Source organism: Nilaparvata lugens, chromosome X, assembly GCF_014356525.2.
Source record: "Nilaparvata lugens isolate BPH chromosome X, ASM1435652v1, whole genome shotgun sequence".
Lineage (NCBI taxonomy): Eukaryota > Metazoa > Arthropoda > Insecta > Hemiptera > Delphacidae > Nilaparvata > Nilaparvata lugens.
In genome coordinates this window covers 10928000-10951647 of record NC_052518.1, presented here as the reverse complement: position 1 = coordinate 10951647, position 23648 = coordinate 10928000, and the positions used below count along the sequence as shown (strand labels likewise).

The 23648-nt window shown below is 31.9% G+C and overlaps 2 protein-coding genes across 2 annotated transcripts in view; one reads left to right on the top strand and one right to left on the bottom strand.

Moving 5' to 3' along the window:
* LOC111046079 overlaps window positions 1-9135 on the top strand; it is a 41457-nt gene extending 32322 nt beyond the window's left edge. Inside the window, exons 6-9 of the mRNA XM_022331568.2 lie at window positions 982-1218; window positions 3593-3746; window positions 6151-6395; window positions 8743-9135. Of these exons, the coding sequence (XP_022187260.2) occupies window positions 982-1218; window positions 3593-3746; window positions 6151-6395; window positions 8743-8952 (846 nt within the window). The 3' untranslated portion in view covers window positions 8953-9135. The remainder of the gene's footprint in view (window positions 1-981; window positions 1219-3592; window positions 3747-6150; window positions 6396-8742) is intronic.
* A 725-nt stretch (window positions 9136-9860) lies between these two features.
* LOC111046083 (pyruvate dehydrogenase (acetyl-transferring) kinase, mitochondrial) overlaps window positions 9861-23648 on the bottom strand; it is a 29150-nt gene continuing 15362 nt past the window's right edge. Inside the window, exons 3-8 of the mRNA XM_022331574.2 lie at window positions 22145-22329; window positions 20122-20292; window positions 16969-17150; window positions 15435-15549; window positions 14109-14218; window positions 9861-11317 (exon numbers count right to left, since the gene is read on the bottom strand). Coding sequence (XP_022187266.2) covers window positions 11138-11317; window positions 14109-14218; window positions 15435-15549; window positions 16969-17150; window positions 20122-20292; window positions 22145-22329 — 943 coding nt within the window. The 3' untranslated portion in view covers window positions 9861-11137. The remainder of the gene's footprint in view (window positions 11318-14108; window positions 14219-15434; window positions 15550-16968; window positions 17151-20121; window positions 20293-22144; window positions 22330-23648) is intronic.

Genomic DNA, 23648 nt, shown 5'->3' with positions numbered 1-23648 from the left:
GCAATCTAGCCTATGGCAAATTGACTATGACAATATTCTGGAGGTGAGAGAATAGGTACTCATCAAACTAAACGTATGGCAATTATAATTCAAATCCTTGACGGTTAATTTCCAGTGTTTTTTGATTGGATTTAAAACTGTTTTACTAAATTTCTACACTTGAGGTGAAATACTACTGCTCAAACTGAAACATTCATACTCAAACTCTTGAAGGTGTTTTTTATCTCTGTTGCATATCCATACTTTTTCACTATTAAAATTAAACTTGAATTTAAAAAAAAAAAAACACTTATGGAGTGAAAATGCACTTACATTGGTAGTGACGATCGTTTCGACCTGTTGTTGGTCATCATCACACTGTTTTCTTTATTCTACCACAAGCGTTTTTTTTTATTGGATTGCAGCTGCTCTACTAACATCTCAAGATGCAGTCTGTGTGAATTCAACTATGATAATATTTTTGAGACAAGAGAATGTAGGTATAGGCTATTTCTCAAACTGAAGTTGATTCAGTTGAAAATTTTTAAAGTTTGTTTTCTGTCGAGTGTTTTTTGATTGGATTGCAGCTTTCTACACATTGATTCTACCATTCCAGTAAAGTAGCTGACCGTATTTTTTGTTGATCATATTTTTCTCAGTTTATTGAATCCAGTGATCTTCCCCTATTGGATCTATTGAATTCAGTGATCATCCCTTATCAAAAGACATCAAATTGAAAACAAACGACTCCTATCAAAAAGTTCCTATTTTTCTTCAAATCAGCATGTATTCATTCGAATATATCTACATCCAGAAATTCAAACTAGAAACGCATGAGGCATGAGATAAACAAACATTCAAGATTACATGAGGTTTTCAGCTTCAAATATGACCAAATATAAATAGCAAAAAGACATACACAGGGGGGGAGCACAGGGGGTACGTGATAAAAAAGCTAATAGAACAGCTGAATCTATAATATAATTTTTATATTTTTTTCAGGCTTTAGATATCGTCAATCATTGGACAATAGAGCTTGAGCAACGTCTACTGTCCAGAGGAGGGGTTAGAATGTCTTCAAGACCCATTCCCATCCCCAACAAAATGCGATTAAAAACACTTATTTCCATCACAGATATTATAAGGACTGACTCTTTGCAAGCGGCAGTAAGGCAATGTCCAGATGCCACCTCTGTTTCCATAACCAATGCTTGGATCAAGAACGAAGATTTATACAAGGTGAGAAACATTTTATAATCTTTTCATGAATTCTTGATATTCAATCAAGCTCAGGATTGATCATTTATCATACATAGATTTTATTTTTTGTATTCTTGAGATGCTATAAAGTTCAAATTTCATATAAGGATTTTTTTATGAATTCTAGTGATTTATTAAGACTCCGGATCAAACAATAAATTTCTTCCAAGATTTATAATATGTATACCATCACATCCTATTTCAACTATACCAATATTATTGTATTCAATTCCAAAACAATAATTCAAAAACACTGGTAGGCTTAATATTCTTCCGTGCATGGTACCGGTTCACCATAATACTGTATGTATGTGGGTATCTTTTTACTTTCCTTGCCCTATTACCATAGGTAAGGAAAGTATTGCTTTCCAAAAAATTTAAGGTAGCCTAATTTCCGAATTTCTATACGTTTCAAGGTCCCCTTAATCCAAAAACATGATTTTTGGGTGTTGGTCTGTGTGTGTGTGTGTGTGTGGGTGTGTGTCTGTGAACACGATAACTCCATTCCTAATTAACCGATTGACTTGAAATTTTTAACTTAAGGTCCTTATACCATGAGGATCCGACAATAGGGAATTCAATAAAATTCAATTCAAAATGGCGGTAAAAATGGCGGATAATGGCTAAAAAACCATGTTTATCACGGTTTTCTCGAAAACGGTGCTAATGATTTTCTTCAAATTTCACCATGAATAGCTGTTCATGAGTCCTATCAACTGACATGAGTCTCATTTCTGGGAAAATTGCAGGAGCTCCGTAATATTCCTGAGAAGAATGAATTTTGTTAAATTTCTATCACGATTTTCTCGAAAATGACTTGACCGATTTTTTTCAAATTGATACCCTGTATAGTTATATATCAGCTCTATTAACTGGAATGAGTCTCCTCCCTGAGAATCTAACAGGGGGTCCTCCCCATCCCTGAGAAATTTACTTTGTAACCTCCTTCTCGTGCGTGAGGTAGGTAGGTAGAGCAGTTTATTCAAAAGAACACATGTCGATATTTTATTTGTAGAACAGCTGTTTTGACAACTTTCAAAAAATCCTCAAATTTCATAATTCAAACAAAGGAAAATGTACTCTGAACACAATAACAATAGTATAATCGTAGTTTTAATTATTTAGCCGCCAATCGGCATAATGTTATTCCCCTAAATTATCCTCGTTTAAGAATGAGGCTTATAGATCAATGAGCAAGTAAAGTTGTGTGAGTGTACCACACCAGATTTTTTCTTCAGGGCTACTCTTAGATATAAATAAAAATTAGAAATCCAGGTAACCTTTTAAAATTATATAACCGAAAGATGTCATGATTGAACAATTTTAAAAGGGTACTTGAATTTCTAATTTTTGTTTATATGTATGTGGGTTACATCAGTTGGTCATAGAGAAATAATGCTCACAATTTTTCTTCTCATAGGGTACATTGTCTTATGGATTCCAGATGAATGGAAAAAATCAATAGGAAATGCTTCAAGTTTTCAAGTACTGTGATTTATTATGCAAAAATATTGGGGAAAATACACAAGATTACATTGGATCATTATAAAAATTTATATTTTCAAGTTGGATATGAGTGAATACAGTAGTATACTAATACCAGTTATTTTTTAAGCAAGAAATTTGAAATAATTTTCAAGGAACAAGAGGAAAAGACCAAGCTTTCATCCAACAATGATAGAAATTTAGCTTATTTTATAGGAAATTTGAGCCTAACGTAATTTCACAATTATTGTTGAATTACAAACTATTTTTGATTCGATAATATCAAAAATCCAACTATTTTACGCAATTCATTCAATTTTATTCTTGCAATGAATATTCTGGCAAATTCACATAACACTGTATTACATGAATTTACTATTTAAAATGTATTATGTTTTTTAATTATTTTATTCTATTTCTTCCCTTGATATCCATTGATGCAGGATTTTTCAAATCCATTCGTATGTTATTACTCAAGGGACTATAGATCGATGTACAAAAGTATGCTAGAGGATGTAATGATTATGAGCAGAGTCAAGAATGAGGACTAATCACGGACGAGATCCAGATTGAGACCACGCCCACAAATACACCTTCAAGCTTCGTCTACTTTCTCCCGATTGGTCGATAACGTAGGTGATCTCTGATTGGTCGAAGTGCAAACAGTTATGAATTCTAACTGTAGAGGTCTGTAGTTGAAGGATCGTTAGTTGATGTATGTCTATAACTTCTGCTCTAACTTATGAATGAGAAAAGATTCTTCCGATGTTATTGAACGTTGATTTTGAGTATTGATGTATCTTTTATTGAATATTTATGTATCTTTTATTGATTATTATGTCATTAAATTTGAAATATTTTTTTTCAGTTGATGGTTTTGGACAAACTGACTACCCTATCACTGACCAACTGCGATGGTTTAACACTGGATTTTGATGTAGGAGTTCTTCCACTATTGACTGTGTGTGGTCATCAGCTTCACAGTTTAATTCTGACAAATTTCACAAATATCAATATACCTGGTAAGATTTTCCACATTATAATTATTTGTTTGAATGTCCGTTTACGGTTTTACGTTTCAAAAATTGTTATTAATTTATGAATAGAAAAACGATCATTATTCATTGATTAATTAATAAATTATCAATCACATTTTTAGTGAAAAAAGGCTTTCATCTTCATCCTTAATTTGCTTATTACGGTATTAATTTCATACTAATCCATGAACCCAATAAGAAAAATTTAATTCCACAAGAAAAATTATTTTGATAATTTCTATTATATTGATACTTTGCATTTGTGATTATACAACTGTTGATAACTGGTTTAGTTAAGAAAATGAATTAATATCGTAGATCGTTAAATACTTTTGATCCAATTCTTCAATTCATCTCAATCAATTTGAATATATTAAATCCTATTTAATTATATAGTCTACTGGCATAGTCATTTGAATTTATATTTATAAGTTCAAGATACTTAGATAGCACATTTCCAGCAACTGATTAAAATTTGAATAATCATGAATAAAAAATAATGTATTTTCCTATAGATATCATATTATTGGTACCATATCCCAGAAGAAAGTCAGCAGGTGAGAGTTAACCTGGTTTTGTAGGGGATACTTGGATCTAGAGATTATCTCTTCAAATTTTATTATGAAATATCTCAAATCACTATAATTACATTACACAATAATCATCAATAACAAAATCAGACATTCATAATATGCAATGCAAGAAGTATGTGGAGAATTCATAAATAAAGGTAATAAATATTTGAGTGGTACTCCATGAAGCAAATTTTTAAGCAAGTTAATAATGATAGTGATGATAATAAATTAGCTTAATGATAATTATTATTCACTCAATTACTGGAACACTACGGGAGAATTAGAATCACGTAGATAACAAGTGAAAACGATACCAAATTTCAGTATTATATTGATTTAAAAATTGAGCCCCACTATATCAAAACAGACAAGTAATATGAATGCGGCCAGGATAGCCAAGACGACGAGGCATTGCACACACTTCAGTTTCCTAGCGCTAGCTGGTCGTAAGCTCGAATCCCGCCGGTAGGCATGGACGTTTGATCATCTTATCAAGCAGAAAGCTCATGAGGGCATCATTCACGATAAAATAAGAAGTAGTGAATATGGGCTAGCTCATGTGTATTCACGACCCACAGTGGTTGACACTAATATCATCAATCAACAAATTTATTCAATTCAACACAATATACATAAAAGAAATCAAAATACAAAAAATCACAATCATTTAAAAAACGAAATTTTAATTTTGACTAATGAATTATGGTATGTAATGGTAATGGTACCATTCAGTTATCATGGATCAGTTATTAGCGATGATTATTGTTATAGATTAAATATTATATTATTCATATTATAGATTATTATCATTAAGGATTCACGAACCACAGTGGTTGATACTAGTAAAAATCAACATTTCAATTTTTACTTATGGATTATTAATCTGAATGAATGAATAATGAATCAATTGCCAAATACAAAAAATATTTTTACAAATAAAATAATAATTAAATTACAATAGTTTTTGGCGTGACTGGAAAAAGAAGCCTTGAGCTCCAGCCACGAGTTCTAAAAATAAGAAATACATTTTTAATCTCATAACAGCCGTACAAATGATACAATTCATTTCTGTTGATGGATGATAATCTATGAATGTTGAATTTTATCAATAATCCAAGTACTTGTTAAACAAAATATAGATGCACAGAAAAATAATATAAAAGTTGTCGACTTTTAATAATTTTTACACAATTGATATTGCCAAAAAAAATTGGTGATTCAGCCAAATCAATTCTCAATTTCAAAATAATAGTTTTGTTTTACCCACGATTTTATTAATGTCAATTTGGTTTTTGTTATTTTATTTATTTATTGAGAAAACATTACATGAAAAAAGTACAACGAGGTTTACAGCTAAACACCAAAACAAACCTCATTTACACAAAAAGTATGACACAAATTATTTAGAAATAATTATTGAGAACTTAAAATTGAGAAGTAAAACAAAACTAGAAAAAGAAACAGAAAAAAAGTTGCTTAGAGAAAAAGCCGTTTTAGAAATAAGAACGCGATATTAAAATTTAAGATAAAACTTGATTAAGGAAACAGAAAAAATTGCTTAAAAGAAGATGAGAAAGTTGGAAAGAAATGATCATAAATAAGACTAAATATTGAAAAAAAACTTAATCAAGAAAACGAAAAAGTTGTTAGAAGAAAAAGAACGGGATTCAGTTATCATGGATCAGTTTATCAAGTGGTGAATTACATCGAAAGATAAACTGACAAATTTATATGGGCTAGTATAACGAAAACGAATACCATGATAATAATAACTAATTATGGATCATTTATTGCAAAATTTTGTTTGATTTTAGACATTGGGAAAGCATGTCCTGTTATTCACAACATAGCATTTTCGAGTGTAGCAACATACGAGTTGGGACCCCTGTGTCCCGACTACTTCAATAAGCTAGAGGCAATGGAGCTATGGGCTGATACCGATGCAGATCTCCATGCTAACTTGATAAGGCAAATGATAGAGTTCAGTCCAAACATGAAAAATTTGCTACTGAAAGGTTGTGGGGTCCTCACAGACAAACTTCTGTTTGAGATTCTTCAAGTAAGTTTTTTCAAGATTTTTCAGTGGATTTGAATGTATTAACTAGCACTGTCACATTCGATCCATATCTTATTCACGCCTACTTAAGGCTGTCGGTACACCTTTTTATTTGTATATAAATTGGATAATCTTTTTCAATATTGTTAAGATCATTATAAGAGTGAGTGAGTGAGAAAAAGTGGCAACTCCAATTTTCAAGTGGTCTAATAAGCGAGTTATGGGTTGTTGAAGTGCTAAACTCCGTTTTCTTTCCAGATCATAAACGGTTTCGAATTTTTGATTGGAGGTTTTTTTAAATACATTCAGTATATCATTTGTATATAAACAAGTTATCGAATTTACAAAAATGTTACTTTTTTATTTATGAACGATATGGGGAATAAAATGTTTTAGTTTGGAAAGATACATTTTTTTAATTTTCAAGAGAAGTTCTAATAATATAGTCGAAACCGTTTATGATCTGGAAAGAAAACGGAGTTTATTAGCACTTCAACAAACCATAACTCGCTTATTAGACCACTTAAAAAATTCAGTTGCCACTTTTTCTCACTCACTCACTCTTATAATGATCTTAACAATTATATTGAAAAAGATTATCCAATTTAAATAATAAAAAAGTGTACCGAACAGCCGTAATGTATTCACTTACCTCATATCTATTTACTTACCTTGTATCAGTCTATCAAATGTTGATAGTATTGTATTACGTGACGTAAATTTCAGTCTTAAATTTATTATTGTCAACTATCGTACTTGGTGTATCAGTTACAGCAGACAAAGTACTGATTCTTAATTCTTATATGGTGCAGACCATAAATTAATATTCAGTTATTTATAACGAATTTCACAGTCCGCAGTACAAACTAAATAAGTTGTACGTGCATATTTTTCATTGTACTTTTTCAAATGAATGCAATCTAGAAAAAAGCTTTGTGCTCACTATTGAATGAATGTATAAAAAATTGAACAACTGGTTTCGGTTGAAGCTCTATCATAGAGAAAAGTTAATATTATGCTATCTGTTCTATATGGAACTTTTATCAATCACAAGTAATTTTAACTGGGATGAATTGTAATTTAATGAATAAATTATTCGAAATAAAATGATAAAAAATTGAGTATATTCTCACTAATATATGAAAAAAATTGTTGATCAGAGAATTGACATACTTTACTATGCATCTAGTACTTCTAAAGTGCTGTTAATTCAGAAGAGAGCGGCCCGGGTGATTTCTGGGTCGGGCTATCTCAATCACTGTAAGCCACTTCTTCCTAAAATGGCATTCTATCAGTTTTTAATGATTTCATTTACCAATGTTTGAAAGATGTACATCAGATACAAGATAGGCTACCAAAAAATATAGACATTCACAGTCACTTCACAAGAAACCGTGAGAGTATAATATATATATTCCAAGATGCAGACTTGAAGTCCAAGTCGAGCTACTCTGTGACAGGCTTCAAATTTCATAACTTGCTACCAACTCATGTTAGATCCTTGCCAAATAAACGTTTTCTCCAAGTACTTGGATCCTGGTTGATTGTGAATCCATTTTATTCAGTGGAAGAATTCATTACTGCTGATCACAACACCATAGTCAATTTAATTGTATGTGATTTTTTGTCTTTTTAAAATAATACCCAAGTACAGGAGACCACTAAATTATCTGATCTACTTGTAAATTTGCTTTGATTCCAATGTAATTCATCTGTTTTATTTATTATTGTCTATTGTATTTGTTGTACCTGTGCAATTTATTATAGGTTTATTAAATGTGAATTGTGACATGGTTGTATGTAACTTCTATGTTCAACAGGCCCAATAAAAACTTGAAACTATGACAAGTCATGTACTGTAAAGATTACTGAACTGTATGAAATCAGTAGAAAAGATCGTAATGCAAAGTAGACCAATGCCTTGTGCCTAATGATGCCGTGCCGGCCAGGTTAGCCAAGATGACTAAAGCTGGATTTGAACACAACAGTGACAGTGAAAATACAATTTATAATTGGACTATTCCTACTCAGCCCGGCCGATTGATATGAATAATACCATTAGAACTTATGGGAATTATATTTTCCACTGTTCACTGTCTACTGTTGTGTGCGCAATGTATCCCGCCGGTAGGCATAGAAGTTTGATCATCTCATCAAATTACCTAGACACTATCCATTTTAAAATTTCCTGTGGACATCATCCACAATAAGAAAAAAACACTGTTACCCAATCTAAAACTATACTAATATAAACATAGCTGTACTAATATGAACATTATTCCTTGACTGATTATTGTAGAGATTATTTCTTTCGTCGACATGTTTAAATGTCAAAATGTATTTTTTTCAGGAGAATAAGCTTGGAAAACTATCACACCTGACCCTTGATCATTGCCATAACGTGTCATTTTCCGCTCTGGAGTACATTGCAAATATGGACAATGATTTATCAATGTTGAGAATTTGGAGTTGCGAGAGTATAACAAAAAGCGTTAGCAGTCAAGTAACAAGCTTAATCGAGAATGGAAATATGGATATTTATTTTGATTTCTATACGTAAGCATTAATGTGTGTACATTATTTGACAAATTAAATGTCAGACGATTGACAAGGTGGACTGTTTGTACACATCACGTGTACATAAATATTTAAGACAAGGCATTTCTAATTAATATTTTTTTACTTACTATTTAAATTGTGCTGAATTTTGTAAATGAAACCCAAATAAACTTATTCTATCTTTAAATTTTCTAAATTTACTTCCAATCCTTGATCCTACCAGGATATGTAATGCACATCAAATATCTCGGCAAATAAAACTGCTTCAAAACAATAAAATAAAATCAAGTTTGTAGAGTGAATATTAATGTTGTGGAACTTTTCCATAATTGAAGAGACTTGAAATGTTGTCAAAAATCCACTTTATTTAAATAAAAATTGACATTTTACAGGAGCATGCTTTCTTTGTATTAGGTTGGAATCTTTCTACTTCCCAACTGTACTGTAACTTACAGCTGATGATGTGTGAGCACACACGAAAGCATGCTCCTGTAAAATATTAATTTTTATTTAAATAAAGTGGATTTTTAACAACATTTCAAGTCTCTTCAATTAATAAAATTAAATTTCGATGCAATAATTTGCAAGCGAAATAATTTAAGGCTTGATTAATATATATTCGTATGAGGTGGACGATTTTAGACAATAATCGGTTTGGCGTAACAGTGATATTTGGATAAGCGCCCTATACTATGAGATATCCTCTTATGTTTTCCTTTCTCTATGATAATAATGAGAGGAATCCAATTGTTTGATTTCGTTTTATGAGGGTGATAAGCCCATATAAGCTCTCCGGGCTTATGCGTGAGTAATGGGGCAAGTTTGATGTTTTGAATTGGGAATGGAACTTTTATAAGACACAAAGTATTTGAAAAAAAATCATTATAGAAAATAACAATACCAGTTATATTTCAAAATAACTCTTTTTATTTTTTCAAATTGAATGAAATTAAACTTTACGAATACAAAACAAAAAGGTACTTTAGTGAACGTACCTTTACATAATAAATCACAATTACTAAGGATCAAGATACAAAAACTTTATACCTTTAACTAGTATAAATCTATTCATCACGAAATGTCATCATAAATCAACTCTTGACGACCAAGATCATCATGTAATAAAATTAACAATATTATCAATGAAAACTTGAATAAATTTGATATAAAACAGAACATGATAATTATTTAACGGTCCAATCAGTCTTTCGAAGATATGATATCACGAATATATAGTATTCTACATTTGCCTGGTAAATAGAAATGTTATTTTAATGATCATTTTGTCATAAAATAGCATATTCTAATCACACACCGCCGCATTATACAACTAATTACAGTATTTCAAACATGGTAAGTTTGTTATCATTTACATAGTTAACTTTTAGTTATCTCAATTTTCAATATCACACTAATAACTATCAACTTAGGTAAGGCAATAGCTGTGTGGAACGATCGATGGGATATCTACTTTATTATCAATATTTGAATTTTGAAAATGATATTTTGAAATGAGTTGATAGTAAATGGAATTAACAATTTTGAAAAATTAAAAACTCAATCAATTAAATATCAATCGTCATGATTCTCAAAAGTTTAGAATATCAACAGCGTACCGTAGTTTCGTATACGGAGAGTCAGTTATTTATAAAAATCATGGGTTGAAATATTATTGCAGTATTCGATTGAAATGTTAAAATAGATAATTTGTGAATAATACCAGGCAAACTATTACAAATAAGGACCACCACCAATTTAAACCAATGCTGTCATGTTAGTCCATGTGCAGTTAGCCCATGTTTACTGCAAGGTAATTTCCTCATGGAATGTTTTTGGCTAATGCTGAACGTTAAATTCAAAGGAGGTAAACAACTACCTGAAGTAACTAATAGTAGGTAAACATATGAAAACAAACAAAAGTGACTCTTAATGAGTCACAAAATGCAGAGAGCATCAACAAACATAGAAAACGCAAACAGCGTTATACAAAAACTCAGAACACCATTGATCGTTCAACATTGGAACGCATAGAGAAACATCTTAATCAGTAAATATTGCAAATAAGTCTAAGATCGTTTAACTAACAGATGAAACGCTTAGAGAAGATAAATGAGGAAAAACAAACTGAACGAAAATGAGGAGCTTCCTTGAAAAGAAAAGGTACTTCAAAGTTAAGAACATTGTTCTTAAGAGGCGACATCGCCGACTGAACGGGTCTTGCCGCTATTGGTAGAGCTGCTTGTGAAGTGGCGATGGTTCATGGAAGTGCTGTGACTCCAGTCGCCGGTCGGAATGGTAGTTTTGTAGAAGCGCGAAGAAGTCTTATTGAAGATCGGAAGAAGTTCGTTGGCTTCATTAGACAGCGCCTGTTCAAAAAAGTTCCAAAAGTTAAGAACTAGAATAACATTTTTGAAAAAACAACACTTTCCCCCAGTTGTGTACGTCGGTTAACGTTTAATCACGATAAAATGCTATACTTTAATCGAGATTAGCGCTAACCGATGCATTTTTGTTGTACAGGCCATTCAAAAGGGGAATTAAATCCAACTAACGTCGATTAGGTACCTACTGATAGCCGTCTTACAATTAGTTTTTGGCAAAAAAAAAACTACAAAATTCAAAGTATGAGCTAAATATATGCATGAATTTTATCCGTTAATAAAATAGAGAAGCGTATTTAGATGATATTAGCATTCAAAATTAGATTCTGATTTTTGAGGTTAGCTTTCGATCTGGTTCGTCTGCAGATAGCACTTGACACTGGCGACAGATAGCACATTTTTATGACGCATGCCTAATGAATGATCATCGCTTCAACAACATAACCTCAATTTTGTGCCATTTGTTCAGAATAATAACATCTGTCGGTTGAATTACAGTGTTGCCGGATTGTGAAACCGTTAAAATCTTGAAAACTTAATCGGGATTAAAAACCAACCGATCTTTGTGGAAAAGAAATGAATCCGTAATACTAATGCTGATTTGTTAATCAACTTTAATGTCCATATTTAACAGACGTACGTACAACTGGCCCTTTGAGAGAAAACGTCCTAGAAGTTGAGAATCTAATTAACATTTTTGAACAACGTACATTCATTTTAATAACTTATCTTGAATTTTTTTAGAATCATAGAGAGAACATAGATACTAAGGTACTGTCTGAATCCAGCATTGACCTGTAATGCTCTACAACCACTGAAACCATATATGCATTATAACTTATTGACTATATCATTCAATAACTTATTAACTTGGACTCTATTATTTGTGTAGGTGTCTACTTTTTTGACGCGATCTTATGCATCTCTATACATTCTCATGGACCAAGAGAGATATCTCTCTATCTAAAAGATTACTCATGGGATACACAGATTTGACTGTTAAGTTACTTCAATCCAATCCTCCACGTAGTTCTTTTACTTCGAGCTATGTGGTGATAAGAGTCTCGACGTTCAAACATATTTTATTTTTCAAGCGAAAGTCCAAGAAGTTACACACAGTCGCCAACAGATAGAGCATTTCAAATTTGCTAGCAGCAGTTTAAAATTCTGGCATAACTTCTTAACATGGTGACAAACTTTCTGTTTCTATATTCTGTTGCATATCCATACTTTTTCACAGTTAGAATTAAACTTGAATTTTATAAAACACTTTTGTAAAAAAGGTCTGATGATAACCAACAACAGGTCGAAACGATCGTCACTACCAAAGTAAGTGCATTTTCACTCCAAAAGTGTTTTTACAATTCAAGTTTATTTCTATATTCTTATTCTATTATAGAACGTACCATGCTGGGAAATAGTCTATTATGCTAGTAGTATATTGTATATATACGACCGAGAAATAAATGTTTAGGATACCGAGCATTATAATACATGATTCGTTGTAATCATAAGATACAAAGTATATATTAGATTCATTTAAGATATAAATCATCGGGAAATGTCTGTTTTTACAGTTTGTATAAAATGCAGTTTGAAGCGTCTCTGTTACTGTCAGTTCAGCTGTTAATGATTATCAAAATGAAATTATTTAAAAAAAAGAGGTGAAATAGAATACTTGTATTTGTATTTGTATGGAGTAAAAATAGGATACTATAGTGAGGTCCAAGTTATAATTGCAGTGGAGAAAAATAGAAGAACAACGTTGCCGATCCTCTGTCTAGTCAATGCCTTCTATAGATGGTAGCTGATACAGGTTTATTGATAAAAACACTTCACTTATATGGGCTACTTTAGTACAAATTAATAAAAACAATATAAAAAACTTGTAGACTATAAACAATATAAACTTTTATTTTATACATTTCAACTTGAAAATGACCTAAGTTAGGGTCGAAACTAGTCGTTGAAATATTTTAAAGTTTTTAATAATAAAGGCTACTACAAGTTTTTATATTGTTTTTATTAATTGTTCATTCACGTTTCAAATAATCAATCATATTTTATTAACCAAGAAATTGAATAAAAAAGACTAAGAAATTGTCAAAAACCACAGATTTAAATCTGTAGTTTTTAACAATTTCTTAGTCTTTTTCAGATTTAAATCTGTAGATTTGACAATTTCATAGTCTTTTTCAGATTTAAATCTGTAGTTTTTAACAATTTCTTAGTCTTTTTCAGATTCAAATCTGTAGTTTTTGACAATTTCTTAGTCTTTTTCAGATTTAAATCTGTAGTTTTTGACAATTTCTTACTCTTTTTTAGATTTAAATCTGTAGTTTTTGACAATTTCTTAGTCTTTTTCATTCAATATGAATAATTACCACAATATCAACTTCTCAACTACACAAAAAAGTAACCAAGAAATTATATTTTTAAATAATTTCATAATTAAGATGAAATATTTTGTCAATTGATTATTAATTCTAAATTGTTGAAAGCGATCTAGCAACAGAGCAAAGCGAGAAAGAGATAGCGCTATCCGCTTTGTTGAATGATAGACAAGGATATGATTACCATTGCTAATCAAACACTGCCATTATAACGTGGACCTCACTATAGTATTTAACACTCAATTTCTTATTATGGATCCTGTATTACATTAGTGCATTTCAACTGAGACGAAAAATATCCGAATAAAGGACTAGAATTTATGGATTAATAATAATTGAAAAATATCCAGATAATATCTAAGTATTGATTAACTTGTACTTACCTTCATGTAGATTATGGTATCAGTACCATATCCATCGCACGACAAGAGGCTCAGCTCTCCATGGAAGTAGCGAGCATACAGCCGAGATATCGGTAGCCCGTATCCGTATCCTGAAATTCGAAATACGATTATACTTCTATTTATACTGATACACCTATAAGTTTCAATTTATACTGATACATTGATAAGTAACCATTTATTAATATTATTATTGATGTTGTGGAACTTATGCAAAATAAAGAAAAAAATATAAGATATGATTAACCACTGATTTAAAATATTTCAATAAACTTTGAATTAAATCGGGTTATTAAATAAATATCAGCAAATATTTCAATTAACTTTGAATTAAACATCAGCTATGACCAAAGTAGACGGATGACCGGTTTCACAAACAAAGTTTTTGCGACGACAGAAACTCAAAATGTCATCTGATTGGCTGTTTTCCCCCTCCCGACAATCGGGTGTCATCTCAGAATCGTCAGTGGAAACGGCCATTGGAATAAAATAAGACGCTAGGGATAGGTATGAAAATCATTTATGGAATAATACTATTGCTTTTTCTATTACTAGTCAAAAGTGCAAGTTGGCCAAGTCTTTTTGCCTGAAGAAATGAACAGTTTGTAATTTGAAATTTACAAATTTGAGCTGAGAGTGAGCATCAGTGAGTTCACTATAATTATTATTGTAATAATAATATAAAATATTGTAATAACCATTGGTTGAATTGTTTGGTGACACCAAATGGTCAAACATTGTAATATTTTCAACATCAAAATGAACTTTATTCCGAAGTGAAAAGTGTAAATTTAAAGTATTGTGCTCACTATAACCTTAGTGTCCGGTTTCCCATTAGGGAACTTTGGACTATATACGGCGAGGTGGAACTACTCTTGGGTCTCCCCACCATTCAAAGCCATACGCTAATAATAATAATAATAATAATTGTAACATTTTATCTGAAGTCCAATGCAACTGGTTACAAGTTCACATTTTCAATGGTTGTTGAGATACTTTTTTAATTTTAAATGTACACAATTCTGTAGATTTCATGGAATATTCTAATAATTATTGTAATATCTCAATAACCATTGACTGAATAATTTTGTGAAAAAGAGTATTTTGGCTAAAATTTGAAGAAGATGAGATGAAGAAAGAGGAGAAGGAAAAGAAGAAGATGAAGATGATGAAGACGAAGGGGAAGATGAAGATGTTGAAGAAAAAGATTGTCGGATTTTTAGATGCACGTTTTCTAAAATATAAAAATGAACAGTTTGAGAAATTGAAAACTGAATCATTAATGGATGAACCAATTATTTGAATTACCAGCAAGAGGAACTGTGTGAGCATCAGACTTGGACGGTTGAGGAGCAGTGCTGTACATGTAATGAAACAGCTGATCGGTGAGGCTACGAGGTATACCTCCTCCACGGTCAGACATCTGAAAATTGAAATTTTATAAATATAGTAAATTAAATATCAGTAAAAGTTAACATTTCATTATCACAAACAGGATATTCAACTAAAATAAAATTAATATGATACTTCTTTTTGGATCATGTCAAGGTGCGTACACATTTACGCGCCGCGAACATGAGCAATTCACTTTTAATCAGCTGATGCCAAGCTTTTTATATCTGTATCTTACCGTTTCTGTAGAAATACAGATATAGTCAGCTGATTAAAAGTGAATTGCTCATGTTCGCGGAGCGTATATCTGTACGCACCTTTAGAGGTATAAAATGATAGAGATCAGCAGATCCCTACTATTTAAGGATATACCGCACTTGAGTATCTCAAAAGTGTGAGTATTTCAACTTTCCGTTATTTGTGTTCATTATATAAAATTGTCAACACAATTTCTAATCAGTATTAACAAAAGTTTAAATCTAACCTCCCTAGCCTTTCATTCTACCTTTACAACTTATTTGAACAGAAGAACCTTTCAAGTTATTTTCATACACTAGACAAATTGAAACTCGCAGTTCGGAGGCACTCCTCTATTTAATGCTAGGACAATTCTGGTTTTAGTAAAACACCATCGATATCAAAAGTGCTTACAGAATGAATCACTTTCAGTGTCCACTGATATTTATAGTAATAAAACTTGATCACTCATTTTCATATAGATTTATTCAAGTTATACTGAAAAAGATACACTTTTAAAAGTCTGACACTTTAAAACACTAAAATGTAAAATTATGTAACTTCTCAATTACCTCTAAATATAATCTTCCAATTACTTCTAAAGGAAATCACTCAATTACCTCTATAGGTAACGCTCTAAATGTAGTGTTTTTCGACAATCGAAGTGCCTTTTGCACAGTGCCAGTTCAAACGAAATTTAATTTAAAACTGGATTAAATCCGTATCAAGTCACGATTGTTTATGTGGTTCATTTTGAGTTTAAGTCAGCAACTGATTCTTTATTCTTTATTAACTCATACAACAAGTACATCATCAAAAATGATAAAGAAAAAAATAAGGTAACCTTGTGCTATTCCTCTCCCAAATTTAGATAAGGTTGCACATAGTCAGAAATAGGTCAAGTCTTGTAGTTGTTCACTTCAAAAAAATTTTTCAGTTCTTAATTGTTTTCACAAAGCGATTTTTAAATGTATGCTTCAAACCCAAACATAAAAAAAATTCACATTATTATCATTAAAAAAGGAAATATTCACATATTAGAAATAATTTTGAAGGACCAAAGAAACAACTTAATTCTAAAAGCACAGCTGAAAACTGATTTACTTCAGTTTAAGCTTTTACTGTGCAAACGACCAAATGGTAAAATTGATGTTGCACAGATTAAATCATCAATATTGTGTTCTAAAAATGTTATTAAAAAATGAAAAGAGACCTTGACGCAAATGTCCTCCTTGCCGCGAACCACAGTCACCTCGATCGGCGGGTAGCTGTCACTATTCTTGTGGCTGTGATACTCCACGACAGCCCTCATTGCATTCTTGAATATTTCGAACAGCATATGGTACAGGTGAGAAGGCACATACACGATATGGATCGGCGCACCCTGCTCCAATTCTGCAAAATAATTATTTATTCATTTATTTGTTGATACAATTACAAATCATATGATGTGATCGGGATAGAACAACAGGCATAGCCCAAAACTATTCTGTTCCCAAATTTTGATAAATAATAAAATGTCCGAAAAAATAGGTTATGTTCTTACTGAGGAAATTTAAAGTTCAATTTATGTCCAAAAATATATACAAGAGCTAGAAATTTTTAATTTAGAATGATAATATTTTCAAATCAATTCTTTCATTTGCAATAATTTAGTTTTCAATACTTAAATTACCACATAGCAGTCCGATTTTCATTATTAAAAGCTATTAACTTCTATTGACATTTGAGGAGCGCTTTCTGACGCTGTGTCCTTTCCCAACACTGGAAGGCGCTCCACAAACCTAAGTAGAAGCTAATAGATTTTAATCATAAAAATCAGACTGCTATGTCGTGATTCAAGTATTGAAAAGTGATCATTAACAAGCAGTTCCTAATGGGAAGTGAAACTGAAGAATAATTTAGTATTACAGGAAATTTAATTGATAGATAATTTTCTATGATATAAGATACTTCAAATACGATTTAATGAATCAGTGAAATTTAATAGTGTGATATAAATATTGAACTGAAAATATTGATAATTACTGGTAAACAAACTAGTACACATTTTCCACACGTGTGGAAAATAGCAGATGATTCGTCACAGTATCATAAATTTAACTCACAACCTACGTATTTGGACTGCTTTAGAATTTGGAATAGGAAGAAGTTTTAGGCTAAAGCCTGTTGTGCTCTTGTGCCTTTACAAAAGATTTATTATTGTACACTTTACAAAAGATTTATTATTGAACACCAAGATACGTTTTGCACGAAAAAAATTTATGGCTATTTTAAATGTAACTAACGATCTTTCGTTATTTTGAGATTCGTTGGAACGCAGAGTTTGAATGAACGTTACTAAAAAGAAACAAAATTGAAGCATACCATTTTACAGGCTGCTCAGTGTGTACACTACTTCCAATAGAAGTAGTTAATTTCCATAAGAACCAATGATACACTTTTTGCCCAATGTGAAAACTCTCATGAGAACGAATAATACACTTTTTTACTCAAAGCTGAAATACTTTGGAACGCAGAGTTTTAATAGAAGTAATTGAAAATTAAAGTATAACATTCTACTGGTTCCTTAGTGTGAACAATTCCATAAGAACAAATGGTACACTTTTTTACCCAAAGCTGAAATACTTTGGAACACAGTTTTAATAGAAGTAATTGAAAATTAAAGCATACAATTCTACTGGTTGCTCAGTGTGAACACTTCCATAAAAGAACCAGTGGTACACTTTTTTACCCAAAGCTGAAATACTTTGGAACGCAGAGTTTTAATAGAAGTAATTGAAGAGGAACAAAATTAAAGCATACCATTTTATAAAACACTTATTGACATGGGCTTTTGAATTAATAAAACAAAATAAATCTTATAGCACCCTTTATTCATTAAAAAACTTCAAACTAGTTGTTCAACTATTTTAAAGAATAAAGGGTGCTATAAGATTTATTTTGTTTTATTAAAGCATACCATTCTACTATTTGCTCAGTGTGATGACTTCCATGAGAACACTGATGATGTGAAGGCTGATGTTTTTGCAACGCCGTGAATACTACTCCGCGAACCATACCTTGCCAATATGCCGTTTCAGAGTCACAGAGGCAAAGCTACGGGATGCCTACTGTATTTAATGTAAACTTGAATTTAATGTATCAAATCACAGAGGCGTATGCACGGTCACACCACTTTCATTCACAAAATAAGGTGGGCTGTCCACTAGAACCGTTTTCGTCCGAACAAGCATCGGCCGAAAACTACCGAACGATCCCCCAACAAAGAAAGGAATAGATGTTCCATCCATACAAGATCGTCCATTGAAACCGGTTCATACGACCGTGCACGACCGTCTCCGGCCGATCAATTTTTCGATCCGAATTGAAAGGGATTTTCCGGCTCTATCCGGCCGAACTAACAAGTCGAGCTGATACAACAAAGTGTTCCTAACCTAAAATTGTTTCACAGTCTTGTTTATGTAACAATTCAAACACCCCGCTCTCATAGGATATTAATTATTAGATTAGCGGAGTCATCATTCAGTCCACCAAATTGGACTTTTGTACCGGTGAGCTGAGAGAGTGATGACCGCGTAGAGGCGAAACTAGGGGGAGAACGTTCCGAGATGCGCTAGAGGAAGGTTGTGCGTGAGATAGTGAGATGTAGTTTTTAGTAATGTGATTGAGGAGTGATTATGTTTAGAGAGAGAGAGAGAGAGAGAGTATAGATGTTTGTTATGGGATTTTTTCAATAGAGTGAGATTGTGTTGGTGAATTTGCTTATTTATTTAATAATATTATCCTATAAAAGTAGCAGGGCCCAGGAACCTAAAAACCTGATAGTGGCAGCGCTACTGGAGAGCACTGTCATGCTCGTCACGCACGCCACATTTGTTTTTGTTTTTTGAAGTTATTAGCCTATGTTTTATAAAGTTGTAACTATGGACAATGAAAAGTTTATAGTTTGGTTCAAAAGCATGTTCCATTGAGACAAAAGATATCATCGTCGTGATGTTCAAAAGAATCTGTGGACAAAGATTGCTGAACAAATAGGTTATGAAGGTAAAATTATTGTAATGAATAACTAATTTAGTGGATATTTGTTTATTCAAATTTCAAAATCTCAATATAATCATTGTTTATGCAAAATTTTGGTGGCTATGATAGTAGTTAATTCAATAATTGGCAACCAGCCAACTACTGAACTAGACTGATGTAAGAGGCTCCAATGGACGACCATATTCGGCCGAAATAAAGGCCGGCAGATTCGTTCGATCCAACGGCCGAACACGGTTCCAGTGGATGGTTACCCCAAAGACATTCATTAAAAAAGCAAAGTTCGAGTGAAAGTAATTGAAAGAGAAACAAAATCGAAGCTTACCGTTGTGCTGATTTATGATGAGATCAGGCGAGCACAAGTAGTATTGGTCGCAGAGAAAACGAGCATTCTCGTAAGCATCCTTGACGACCGCGACGAGATCGCATTGAGGATCAATGCAACCAATATGGCGGTGATGGCGGTCGTTGGTCAATTCACCACCAAACAGCAAAGCTGGCAAAAACATTGACACAATTAATAAAAGAAAAAAAAACACAAATATTGTCAATACTTGAGTGAAGCAATCTAACCTACCTTTTAGACATTGGCTTACTACTATCAAAATTCGGAAAGGGAGCAGTTTTAAGCTAGGCCTGTTGATCCTTTCCTAATCAAGTATTTAATGTGTGTATTGTTAAATGTGAAAAATGAATAAATAAATACCACCTTATTTGTTTAAAACACTACATGAAACATGGTTGTGTGATGTAAAGTGTTTTCAAACAAATATAGTGGTCTGAAAACGTATTTATTCAGGGCTACTTTATTTCTTATTTGTAAAAACTCCCTTTTTGAGATCTATTTATAGTGGTATTTAAAATATCAGTGTCTTTTATTTTTATTACAGAGAAATAATACATCAATATTGCTTATAGCGTCTAATTATAGCACACACAAAATACATTTTTTTCTGGTTCAAAATTTTTTCTCAACTCAATGTTTTCAAGTTCTGAGAATTTATTGAATGTAATCATTCTATTATATTCGGTTTTTAATCAAATCAAATTCAAAATTTCTAGTTTATTCATTTCTGGACTGAAAAGTGGACTCAAATCATTTCAAGTGGATAGCATAACCTATAATTTTTATTCATTCATAACTCTACCTTCATTGTATTATCATTCATCCCATCATGATCACCTAGGCTTAAAATACTTCTAGAAAGTCACCTTTGTAAAACAATGAATGAATGAATAAATAGTTAAATACATCTCCTCCGATAAAATCTAATTATTAACACAATTACTATCAACAACAATAACACAATAAATATCAACAATAATGCGAATTGAAACAAAATTCTCAGCACAAATTCAGTAAAAATCATGGCCCCAACGGAGGGATCCGTGGTTTAGTGGATAAAGTTCTTGCGTAGCAGCTTTGAAGTCCCGGGTTCAAACACAGATCACAAGGTTACTTCCATGTTTTCGGATGGGTAAGTTAAACTGTCGGTCCGGCTGATATATAACACTTGTGAAATCCATTGACGGCTTAAATTATATATTTAGACGAGGTGGAACTTTCAGGGGCTGCCCACCAATAAACACTTTCATTAGTTAACCACTTAAGGGCGGATATGATATAATAGTTAAGAAATTATTGAAATACAACTGAATTGAAACAAAATTTCCAGTAATAATTCACTTCACCACCAGACATTACAGCTGAGAAATTCATGAGGAAGATAAAAAACACAATAAATGTTAATCGATTAATAAATGTAAAATCGATTGAGACTTGTCTATGTGGGGAAAATTCACAAGTGTTTATATTATTTATACATGTACTGCATTTGTAATGATTTTGTGAATAAAACCATAGAGAAACGATAGCATTAGTAGATATCCCATGGTATAGGGCGTTCATATCGCAACATTTACTGTTATCCCAAGCCGATAGTTCACGTAGTTCTTTCCCATGCAGCTGTGTGACGCTGGTAGTCTCTCAAATTGACATAAATAAAGTACAACATCTACATAAATAAAGTACTCAATCAATCAATCAATCAATCAAATTGTGCCGTTCATACACTATCACCCCAACAAAACAGTGAAAATTGACAATAATCGACAGTAATCGGCTTGAGATAACAGTAAAAAATGCGACATAAATTCCCTATACCATGGGATATCTACTTACGCTATTGTTTCTCTATGATAAAACTCAATTTGAATTTGAATTAACAATCAATTTCTAGTTGAATTAGCCATAATTCAGTTGACCATCAAACAGTAATAATTATTGACATCATTCGAGAGATCTACATTACAATGTTTTGTGAATTTCATGGAATAGCAATACTTACTGTGCTGGTTGATCAACATACGGATGCTGATACGAGACATGTAGAATCGATCGAGAAAATATTGAATGCTGTTCTCGGTCTGATTGTCGATTTCATGGGAGTCTTTGAGTTCGAGTACTCCCTGAGCCATTGTCACCACCACATCGCTATGGCGGTTTCTGATTTTAATCAGCGCTTTGCAGAACCTGCAATCAAAAATATGTACGAGTAAGTTGGCATTCATTGATATTTTCATATTTTACACTGGCTGTGGTGCACTGTCAATTAGGTTAGTTAGACTTGGTTAATATCCATTCTTATTTCCTAAAACACTTCAATTATATGGGCTACTTTTGTACAAATTAATACAAAAAAAAAATAAAACTTGTATTACCCTTTATTATTAAAAACTTCAAAATATTTCAACTAGTTTCGACCATAAAACTTAGGTCATTTTCAAGTTGAAATGTAGAAAACATGTTATGGTCGAAACTACTCGTTGAAATATTTTGAAGTTTTTAATAATAAAGGGTACTGCAAGTTTTCATATTGTTTTTATTGATTCTTATTTCCATATTTTGCACTGAACATTTGGCTATGGTGCACTTATGAACTTCTGTCAATTATGTTAGTTGGACTTAGTTAACATCCATTGTTATTTGACATTCAATGTCATTGTAAACTTGACGTTGTCTGTGTTCAATGCATTTGATGGCAATAAAATTATATTTATTTCCATATTTCACACTGAACATTTGGCTGTGGTGCACTTATGAGCCCCTGTCAATAGGTTAGTTGGGCATGGTTTTGTTGAGATAATTTTGAATTCTGAACTTGACGTTCAATGCATTTGATAGCAATAAAACTATTTATTACCATATTTTACACTGAACACTTGGCTGTAGTGCACTTATGAGCTTCTGTCAATTAGGTCAGTTAGACTTGGTTAACATCCAATGTCATTGTAAACTTGACGTTGTCTGTGTTCAAAATGAATTAATTTAGATAGCAATAAAATTATATTTATTTCCATATTTTACACTGAACATTTGGCTGTGGTGCACTTATGAGCCCATGTCAATAGATTAGTTAGGCATGGTTTTGTTGAGATAACTTTGAATTCTGAACTGTTCAACACAAAAAGCCCTAGCGTGCAGTAAATGGGCTTATTAGTAATAATAACAATTATTATTTAAACGAAAATCCAAATTAAATGCTGTAATTCACCCCGAAGACTTCTGCTACTGAAAATATTGACAACAGGGTAAACAGCTAGATGGAAATTCGATATTCGAACATCTGTTGTCAATATTTGCAGTTTCGCATATTTTGCAAATTTGGATTTTCGTTTAATAATAATTAATAATTATTCATTAGCATTTGAATATTACAATATCTCAGTAATTTCCAGCTTATTAGAAATGATGAAAACAAGCTGATCTTTTGATGATCTCACCAGGTGATTAGTTTCATAAATTGTCAATACAAATTCAGTGAGATAAGCCGCAGAGTACGGCAACTGGGC